General features: G+C 44.6%; 1 protein-coding gene across 2 annotated transcripts; it reads left to right on the top strand.

Moving 5' to 3' along the window:
- Nucleotides 1–5,160: 5,160 nt before the first annotated feature.
- Nucleotides 5,161–10,233, top strand: CTXN2 (cortexin 2). Of its 2 annotated transcripts, none has more exons than XM_042824674.1 (2): nucleotides 5,161–5,217; nucleotides 9,821–10,233. In XM_042824674.1, exon 2 carries the CDS (start codon nucleotides 9,875–9,877, stop codon nucleotides 10,121–10,123), a length of 249 nt encoding a protein of 82 aa, XP_042680608.1. In that variant the 5' UTR covers nucleotides 5,161–5,217; nucleotides 9,821–9,874; the 3' UTR covers nucleotides 10,124–10,233. The 2 variants fall into 2 exon arrangements, with proteins under 2 accessions (XP_042680608.1, XP_042680609.1); XM_042824675.1 differs by lacking the exon at nucleotides 5,161–5,217 and adding an exon at nucleotides 9,215–9,251.
- The last annotated feature ends 745 nt before the right edge of the window (nucleotides 10,234–10,978 follow it).

Raw genomic sequence — 10,978 nt, 5'->3', positions numbered from 1 at the left:
CTCGGCCTCGCCGCGCCGGGCCGGCCAAGTCTCGCGAGAACGAGGTTTGCGGCGGAGGCGGGGACGCGGCGGCTTACGGCGTTGCCGTGGCGACGGCGGCCAGGCCCGTCCCGCCCAGCGAGGCCCGGCCGTGCTTCTACAGTCCCGTTTCTCGGTCACGTCTGGGCAAACGCGGGTGTTGGAAATAAATTCTTTCTGAGCTTCCAGGACTCTCTTTTGTCCCTCAGTCCTCACACCAGGTGTTGGTAACACCTGAGATTTTCAAATGCTGTGAAGCTCCCTCCCACATAACCCAATGAAGGTTAAAAAGTTCACATTAAAGAGTTCAGCGTTCACACATCAATTAGAAAAATAACGCGGTGTTTGTGACAATTGCAATAACTGAAATAGTTACTGCTATCATTACGTTTTACTGCTCTCGGTTCCCACAATTCACAATTCCCACGCCCAAGTGGCTGCACTCTGCTATTGAGAGCCCTGCCCAGCTGTGCTCTGCATCTTCAGTGTTGGGACCCCACACTCAGTGGGATCTCAGTGTTGATTTTAATTTTGTTGGAATTTAAGCCATGATCAAAAGCAGTTCAGCAACAATTTCATCAGATGGCAACTGCAAAAAAAGTTCTATCTTCCTAAAAGTCAGTTTGTACGTGATGTGAGAGAATGGGACTCCTCAGATTCACATATTTACATCTTGAGAGTGCTTTCCATGAAAGATTATTTTCAGTTATTGTTCCCACCTATATGATGCATGTATGGTGAAAATACGCATGGCACATATTTTTTCTTGTTTTGTTTGCTATGACATGAAAACACGCTTAGCATTTTCTAAACCTGTCCCTCCTCTAGAAAACCCTGAGAATTGCTTTTAACAACAAATACACTTCCTAAACCAGTTATCGTTTGCAGTTCATTTAAAGATTCCTTTCTGCAAAGCCACAAGTATTTCCAAACCAGTTTGTCTTGCCTAAGACTGCACCTAACATACACTGCTTTACTCCGTGCTTAAAAAAGAAATAAATAACTACTCTGTAAATGAAACCTTCTTTTACAGAGGTGTTTACTACAGGACCTGAAGTAAAACAAATATCTTCCCTAAATGCTCTCTTTTGCAATTAAATACTATCTTCCTAGTCTGGGAAATGTGGTGGTTTTTAACTCCGGAAAAGAAAACATTTTACACTTCCAAAGGGCAAGCTATCAAACGCATCAGCCTGTGTGCCTGCAGGTATCTTCTAGAGACAGAGCAGAGCCCAGCTATTGCACAGCGAGAGCCCACCTATTGCACAGACCTTCACACCTGCAGCTGCGGTGCAGACTGCTGCCTCTCTTGCTCCCTCACAGAGAAGTTTGCCTTCTCTGACTTTCTTCCTCCCCCGACCAGAATAAATCAACAGCACTTACTGACTGAGTTCCCCCAGGTAAGAGAGCGTACAGATGCCTGATACAGGAATGAAACTGCATGTTGACGCTTTAGTTCAGTCTGTTGTATACTCATAACCAGAAAAACAGCGCAGCATCCTATGCCCAGAACTTGGCATCAGTGACAAACGGGAGCCCTGCCCTACTTGATCTGCAAGGATAAAACCACTTTTTCCCTTAGTGGGGGTTTAAATCTTTAAACGATAGATTATCATCATTTTTTTCCCGGTGTTATGCAACCCTTAACCACAGCTTGGGAGCCTAAATCTAATCACCCATTTTTTTAGAAGGCTGCATAACAACATCAGACGATGACAGCAGTTTTACTGGTCCTATATTGAAACAATTCACATCACCCCCACTCTCCCCAGATCACTTCTTTAGCTACTGAAATTACTACAGAAAACAAAACTGAGCAATCTGCACGTTGGTCCTTCCTTCCACAACACGTAGTCTTCAGTAAGGGGCTGAGTGCCCCTCACATACTCATTAGCTTTTCATGGTGAGGCAGGAAATACCTCCTGCAGGTTTAAAGGGAACCCATCCCACCTAAGGCTTTAGAAGCCTCTGCCCTCTCCTTGTTGGCCAGGGGCCTTCTCTGAGCTCAGCGGAGGAGGGACCCAGCCCCCCTCCTGGCCCATCACACCAGGTGGCACTGTTGCTGCTCACTGTATGCACACACCGTTCCACCTTCCCCAACACTAACACTCAACCTGCCTCAGTTTCCGAATCCCTAAACCCTTGTAAGCCCACTCAGATCTTTTACACAGGGAGATTGCTGTGCAGAATTGTTTCTCTGCCTCATTCTTGGCAGTACCCTACATATCCCCAGGACTGCAGGCTGGACATGTAAGCAGCAGATGTAGTCGGTATCTGGTAAAAGCACGGCTTTTGGATGAAACAAACAAGCAAACAAACGAAAAAGCCAGCATGGTAGAACAAAGGTGTTCATCCTTTTTAAAACATTAAGAACCCTGGAATAAATTACGTAAAATATTTTCCATCTGCAATTCTGTTCAATGCATGCATTTATATATAACCATTTTTCAATGCCCTCCCCCAACTCTATTACTGCTTTTATCTCCCCCATATATTATTGTCTTCAGCTGGTAAATTTCTCATGAACTTGTTTACACTTGCTTGAATTTGCTGATGAGGGGAGTTGTGAATTGATGTGTTTTTAACGATACTTCTGCACAATGCTCTTCAGTGGCTCTACCCTTCCGTGAGCCTGTTTTGAATCTCTAGAGGATTTGTTTGTTTGTGAAGGAGCACTCAGAAAGCTCTTTGAAGCTACAGGGAAAAGGTGCTACAGTGGAGTTAGTTATCCTTCAAAATAGTTACATTTCATTGACGCACCACTCAAATGATCCTTAAACACTAAGAAGTCCTAACACACAATAGCTCAAAGAGCTCCCTATTGCCTTTTCCTCCTTGGCACCCACTTGGCTTTAAGCGGCTGGCCTAAAATTAGTCAGTTCCATTTGTGGGGGCAATGTACTAAATCACCGATGATAACATCTCTCTTTCTGTTTGAGGGCTCCCCATTGAAAACACACTTGACACTCCCTAACATAAGGATCAAATCAATCTGAAATATGACTGAAGTCATTGATAACAGTTGTTATTCTGCTGAACACATGGATGGGCGTGGTAAAGAAGCAGAAAGTGAAAAGTAGCGAATGCTCCATTTGTCTCAGAATGCTCCATGGGCACATACACTGCTATCTCATTTGCCTTCTGTCTGGTTCCTAATGAGAAAAAATTAGTGATCCTTAAGTGAAAGAAAGGATGAAATACAGGAATAAATTAAGTTATTCCATTGCTTTTTCTGTTTTAAAATGTATCAGCATGAACAAAAAAACAAATGACCAACAGCAACAAAAAAAATGTTATCTGTCTGATGACAACCGGTGGCAGAAGGAGCCTCATTCTCTGTCTGTGGCTGCCAGCTTCTGTTCCACTTTCATATCCACGAAAAGTGGATCTTCAGCACAACTGAAAGCTCTTTTAAATTGAACAGTGAGTATCAGATTCCTAAAAATGATCACGCGATTTCAACAACTTCTGCTGCACAAGAGAAACAGTGACTTCACAGTCTAAAAAACAAAAACAAAAAACCAAACACAAAATCTCTTAAATTCACCTCTATAAGAATAATGACAGAAAAATATAATACATTTAAGGGCAGGAAGATACTACAACTCAATCTTTTCCAGGAGAAAAGGCCTACTTACAAGAAGGTTCTCCAAATACAGCAATGCTCAATGATTATCAGGAAAAAATGGATACCTGCCACTCTCCCAAACTAGTTGTGTTAGGTGGGGATAGGGTGGACAGGGGCCTTGTGTCTTTGCCAATCCCCACATCATCCCAAACCATGGCCATTCCTCTTTAGCAAGAGATCTTCATGGGCCCCAAGTTAATCAGGGACAAGGCTAAAAAAGAAATCTAGAGCTCATTAGGAACAGAAGAGGCTCCTTATATACATATTCTGAAAGCACAGTCATACCATTTGAAACAATCTATTTATAAGCTCTTCATGGGTCTTTAAATACGAGAGGCACTTCAAAAATTAGCTTGGCTTGTAATTTCAGCAACAGACATTGTTTACCAAATTACTGACACTGCAACATTAGATGATCAAACTAGCAATCATTAGTGAGCGCACGGCTAACCATCCGTTTAACCATTGGTTCTACCAGAGGGACACAGCGTGCTTTGAGACTGGCCAGTGCTGAACTGCAGGCACAACAGTGCAATCAGCTATTAAAATGCCTGGTAACGCAAAACTTTTTTCCCAGTGTGTATTAGGATAAAAGAGACTTAACCTCTCGTAGTGTTGTTGTATGCAGTAAGAAACACGTGAGGTTTTCAAATTATTTTCTGCAGAACAAATTCTTCCAACGGTTCTACAGCAGCCTTCAACAAATCTCTTTGTGCCTGGCACTAAATACAGTGCCGTCTCACTGGCCCACGTGCACCCTTCCAGGGCATCCAAATACCGCATCACTATCATTTAAAAACAGATTTGCTGTTTATTAGTGCAATACACAGATCCAGCTTTGGGAAAAGAAATCCTCTTTCCTTATCCACCTTAAACACCTGCTGCAGCCGCAAACCGAAGCCTCTTTAATACACAATCAGCATCAGCTAAACGCGGCTAATGAAAGGCTATAAAGCGACAGCCAGGCTGCGGCCCCAGCCGTATGTCGCCACATGTTCCGCACTTTAATCGTTATTATCGCCGAAGCTGCACGGAGGGACCGAGCCCTCGCCGCAGGACGCGGCGGCGGCGGATGGAAGAGGCGTTCGGCCCCGCGCACCGCGACTCGGCGGCGCTGCTCGCCGCCCGCGCGGGCTCCACAGGTCGCAGGGCTCCCGGCTGCTGCGGCACCGCAGCCTGAGCGCGGGGAGGGCCGCCCCCGCAGGGCGCCGCTTACCGATGCGCCGCACGTAGCGCTTTGCAGGAAGTTTCCACGCTCCCCGGTTTAATCCGCGCGAGGGGGGTCGGAGGGGAGCGCCAACGGGCCGAACGGCGATGGAAGGGGGCGGGCGGCGAGGAGGAGGCGGCGGCGGCCGCGTTTAATTTTTTAACGAGGGCGGCTCGAGCGGCACCCGGCGGGGTCGCGGTGCCGGGCGGCGAGGGGGAGCGCGGCCGAGCCGCCCCCGCCGCCCGGGACTCCGCGCAGCCCCAGCGGCCGGAGCAGTGCCAGCCGTCGGGGCTCCCACCTGGGCTTCGGCCGGCCGGGCCCGGAGCTCCGCCGTCCGCCACCATGGGCAACGCGGAGGAGACGGGTCGGTAGCGCGGGCGGTTCGGCGGGGCCGGGCGGGGCGGGGCGGCGGGGCTGTGCCGGCGGGGCCGTGCCGGCGGCCGAGAGCCCCGGGCTGCGGGCGGCGCCCCGGGGGGAACGCGGAGCCGGAGAAAGTAGGGGCTGCGCAAGCTGCGCATGGAGCGGCGGGCAACGATTGCTCGGCGGGTGCTCGGTGTCCTGCGGTTCTCGTAGCCTGCATGCCCCAGGGAAACAGGTAGCGGTTTTCCACATTCGCAAGTTAAGGGTGGCACCGGTGAACGTTTTATTTTCTTGCCTCTGTTATCTGGACCTTGGCCGCATATCCGTGAATTCACAGCACAATGCATAGCGCAGGGTCTCTTGTTCCTTGGAGACTCCAGGCTTGTCTATCTACTAAGGATAAAATCTCATTTCTGCAATTCATTGCTTGCCTGGAGGCTGCAAATGTCACTGCCCAGCTGCTGCTTCTCTGCAGGAGAATGCAGTTTATGTGGAAAAGTGTACTGAATTACATGCTGCAAAAACACTGCATGTCGGGGGATGCTTTGATACACTCACACAAAAGTTAAATGTGCTCCATTTGCTGGGCATCGGTGCCCTGGCCTTCCCACCTTACACCCACCTGTCTGCTGCCTCAGAAACCTCACCCTGAGCAAGCAGTTTTCTCCCCAGCAATGTACAGAACACAGGCATGCAGCGTGTGCATGAACATGGCAGGTTGGCTGTGTGCTCAGAGCTGCTTCTGCAGCATTTCTGGCCATGCGTTGTTAACTCAGTTTAGATCCCTTGGAAAATTCCAAATTCATGCTGATCTCTATTTCATTTGGTCTTCTTCATTGATAATCTTCTTACCCTACCACCTCCTATGCCCAATTCCTGAAATTCGATTTCTTTGACCAAGTAGTTGAGCACAAAAATGCCAGTTTCTGTCCCTAAGCACACAAACACCTTTTCAAGTTACATTTGCTGTCGCTCAGAAACGTAGACCTTGGACTGAAACTATTTGAAGTGCCTTTAGAATGACCAGCGTCAGCAGCTGGATCTGCAGCACATCTAAAGGGAGAACAGATGGCAACTGATTTAGTGAATTCTGTAACACGCTCTGGTTTATGAACTGAGTTTTCAGGACCTGAGGCTTAATCCTGCCAATGGGATGAATGCTTCCAGTTTGAGCAGCTGTCAAAGGTACTCCTTTACACTACTGAGCCACTACAAAACAAAACAAAACCAAAAAATCACCAACCAAACCAGAACCCCAAGGGGGTTCTGTGGGAGAAAGGATGAAACTCAAAACATAAGGGAAATTCCTGCCTTTCTCAGGATAGTCCAGAATTATTTAATCTTCTCAGTGTCTCTCAAAACATGAGGATACGAAAAAGGTGACCAAAGAGCTGGGACTGGGAATCTCAATCAACACCAAACACTGGCAGAGTTGGTCTGGAGATCCACTAGACTAGTAAGAGTTTCAGCAGTTTTCTTCCAGCTGACCGTCCGTGCATAATGCCATGGTATTGCTGTTCATCCCACACATGTACAGCCAGCATCCCCAGCTCACACCTCCATTCCCCTTACCTTAATAGTCTCTGTGCCAAGCTATTTTCCTCATTGCTATTTTCTCTTAGACTCGCTGTTCCAGTCTCACAAGGGCCTCCTCCAATGGCCTTTCTACTCACAGCAAGATGTTAAGGAGCCTTTCTTTATGCCAGTGTTTTTATACGGGCAGTAAATCAAAGGATGAATGGTCTTCACCTATAAAAAAGTCAGGAGACATCAGTCTGAAGCCAGCCCCTACAAAATGACTCTGCAGATTCTAACTGATTTAATGCCTGTCCCCATCACATTGCCCTAGAGGTTATCTTCTAGAATTTTTGGATGCAGGCCATGTTAGTTAGCATTCACAGTCTTCTGACTCATGATTTGACACATACTCTGCAGCAACTGAAAGGATATCTGACTAGCTGGGAGAGGACATCTAACCTGTATGCAGCACTAAAGTGTGAAAACAATGGACGTGCACTCAAGGTCAATTTGGTACCACAGTTTTGGGGATATGTAATTAGAGCAGAATGTTCTGTGAACTTTAAAGCTTCAATTACAAGTTAAGAAATTCAGGACAGGGGAAAGAAGCACACAAAGCCGTGTACTGGAGTTTCCCAGATCTCATTTCCCCAGGAAGAAAATACCCACTGTTTTCTCATGCAGCCATTTCAGACAAACTCTTGCCAAGTAAGACTAAGACAACCACTCCATGTCAGTCAAACCTCGCAGAGATTTGTCCCACAGTGTCTGATAAACAAACAAATCCAACTAATTTAAGTGCATAACCTGCAAAATGAGTGTGACATTTCCCAGGATTCAGCTCCAATGTAGGGCTCCCCATGGCCATCCCTAAGATTTTTTCTATGTACCTTTCAGGATAGCAATTCTCTGCTGTTTTTTCATTTATTTTTAGTTGTGGTGTTGTTTTGTTTGGGTTATTTGATCTGGGGGGAGGTGTGAGCTCTGTCTTCCTCAGCATCTACATTTCATTTTCCCATACAAGCCTTTCATTTAGTTTTTATAATCCAGTGTCCTAGGAATTCTGGAAGGATAACTTTTCTTGACTGGCTCTTGTTCAAATCAACTGACTTCTGACACCAATTTGTGATATTTTTTCTGCACAAGGTCAGACTTACAGAAAAACTGGAAGGATAAACAATGAAGACCTGTGCAGCATGTGCTATTATATTTCCAGAAAGTAAATATTGATTACTGTTGACATTACTTCTCTTGTAGGCTATATCCAGATCTTTTCCTCAACTTAACAGGAATTAAAACAGTGTTGACCCAAAGGGCAGAATGTCATTCAAAAGAAGGATCACATACAGCTCTATAGAATAGATGGTTTGTATGCTCTAGAAAATGTATACAGAAAGTAATAGAAAATCACACTATTTAATACCTATGTTGAGGATCAATGCATAAAGAGAAGAACAAAGAGTTGTGTCCCATCCTTTTCATCTTTGTTTTAAAATTTTCATTCTTCAAGATGACATGTACAAAAATCCCACCAATTTCTGAAGTAAGAAAGGAGACATACACAACATAAAAGTTTTGCCTGTTTTGATATTCTCAGGAATACTAAATCTTGTTTTTACTTCTGTTGCTATTAATTCTAGACTTAGTCAAGATATGGCTATAGTGCAGCATGGAGTAGAGATACTGGAGCTCTCTTTGAACTGGCTAGGGCAGGTACCAGTATCAGTGTAGTCATGGCAGCACAGAGCTTCCAGTGGCCTAATTACTCTGCCAAGAAATAAATGGATGCCTGGAAATCCCTGGGGAAGGAGGTGGTTGAATTGTTAACAAAAAGAGTTTTCCCCTGAGGCATGTTAGTTAAATAGGTGTTAACAAGAGCCAAAAATCCCCAAGCTCTAGCCTTAGAATAAAAATGCCTTTGTCCTTTGGTAGATATGATGTCCCAGGCCTTCCAATCTTCCTGCTGTCTATTGAGACTTAAGAGAGAGGGGATTTCAGTATCTGACAGAACACCCAAAATAAAGCAAAACAGCTTCCTCTGCCTCCCCGCCCGCCCCCCAACTTAAATCTACACATCAGATCACCTTAAAACTATAAAAACAAAAGTATTTAATGTCTGGAAATACACAAAAGTCTCCTGGTGGTGATGGCAGGGTGGGTCAATCCCCTGAGCTCAGCACCTTCTAAGCTCATCTTGAAATGTCTGTGAAAATATTGAGACTAAGGAGAAAAAATAAATGAGAGTAAGACTTGGGGGAGGGAATTTGCATAATTTCTTCTTCCACTAATCCTTCCTCGCACACAAGAGAATATTGTGATTTCTGTTGGTTTTTTTTGTTACATGAAGACGTACATACCGTATGCCCGTATATAAGACATATATACTGTGGGCACATGGCTGCAACATCACTACAGTGGCTCAAATGGTCAATTCAAACATATGTTTCAACAGTGCATGCCCCTAGGCACGCTTGGATCACATACGAGTGGCACTCGCTGCATGGACGTGTGTAGAGGAAGGTAAAGGAGCAGTTCTACCAATATATTCACTTCCAATTCCTGCATAGCTCAAAATGGAGCCCAAGACTAGAATTGCACACACCATTTTATTTTGAAAGTCATTCCTATTTATTTAGATTTCTAAGCTAAATTACATGACCAAAATTCATATTATTTGGCTGAAATTCCCTTTGAGATCAATATGAGTTTAAGGACTAGATTAAGGACTGAGGCAAAGCCATTCCAGAAAATGTATTAGTTTATCCAGGCGGATACCTTGTGAGTATTGTCTAATTAAAATCTGCAGGCTTATGCCCAGTCTGACAAAATGCTATTTGCAACAGCCATGTGTGAGATCATTGTGTTGAGGAGATAGAGCGCCAGCAAATTGTGAGTCTGCTGTTAGTAAGTGGATGGTACGTAGGAGCTGAAAGTTTCAATTTTATCACATTAACTTAAATGTGAAAAAAAACACAAAAACAACAGGACACTACAAAAATCCAAGCTGTTTTTGATTTCAAACTGTTCATATGCCACAGAGCTCAGACATACACACCCCATTTAGTAACTGATTTCACTTTTCTATGCAGGCAAAGAAGCAATAGAGGTGAAAATCCCACAGAGTCACCAAGATGTGATGTCCAATGATGAGCAGTAATTACTGCGGCAACACTTCAGCCAGCATGAGCGTCAGTGAAATGTCTGCCTTCCCTCTGACTTTGGAGCAAAAAACTGGTTTCGCCTTTGTGGGGATTTTGTGTGTTTTCTTAGGACTTCTAATTATCAGATGCTTCAAAATCTTGCTAGACCCCTACAGTAGTATGCCTTCTTCAACATGGGAAGATGAAGTCGAGGGGTTGGATAAAGGGACCTTTGAATATGCTCTTGCATGAAAAGTCACACGATATCCTGCCTTAAATTTGATGTTGATTTCATTTTGGAAACCAACTGTTGGTACATTTGTTACATATGCATACGTACATTTTGGAGATGTGTTGGTATCTGTGGCATTCATTTTGTTAAATAAATGTTTAGTGCAAACTCAGAAGTAGCCCATTTGTATGTGTTATATTGCTGAGATGAGAGGAGAATCAACTGCTAACTCAATTCTTGCCTCTCAAGAAGAGAATGTGCTGTACTAATTACTGTTTGTAAGGAACCTGTACTTTGCAACTCCTGAGTGAAACATTTAAGTGGTCTCCTGCAAACAGTGCATACTTCTATTTCCTTCCACTCACCTGACAGTATGTCTTGATGGAACAGGTCTTCCTTCTATTCTACAGCAGTGGAAAGACAAATGGAACTAGTGGAAAGGAAACAAACATCATTAAAAATATTTTGTATTCTACACATGCAGTATTTCAAAGTACATTACCTACTCAAAAGTCCAGTAGGAATTAAGAACACCACAGTTTTACTCTCCCAATGTCAGGGAGTTAAAACCTTAAGGTGAAAGAGACCAAGTAAACATTATGCAACTAACCTGATAATCCTACTGAACTGGTCAAGGCGTGTCAATTTTTACTCTCCTCGGGTACAGAAGATCAGTCAGTTTAAACTGGAACTTCACCTGTTGTACTATTAGTTGCAATCTGTTCTGTCTGGTTAATAGCTCCCAGTAGTAATTAGACCAACTTGTCAAGGCAAGCAGAGGCACTCACACTGCACATACTCACTTGTGCCCAGGGTCCAAGAGCTATGTGCAAATCTTTGTACCCTCTGGCTCCTCTCCTCAGCTTTTTCTTTTC

This window comes from Centrocercus urophasianus, unplaced genomic scaffold (genome assembly GCF_019232065.1).
Source record: "Centrocercus urophasianus isolate 14NV4802_14NV808 unplaced genomic scaffold, USGS_Curo_1.0 seq_23, whole genome shotgun sequence".
Lineage (NCBI taxonomy): Eukaryota > Metazoa > Chordata > Aves > Galliformes > Phasianidae > Centrocercus > Centrocercus urophasianus.
The sequence above is the reverse complement of the archived record's forward strand: the minus strand, read 5'-3'. Positions and strand labels throughout refer to the sequence as shown.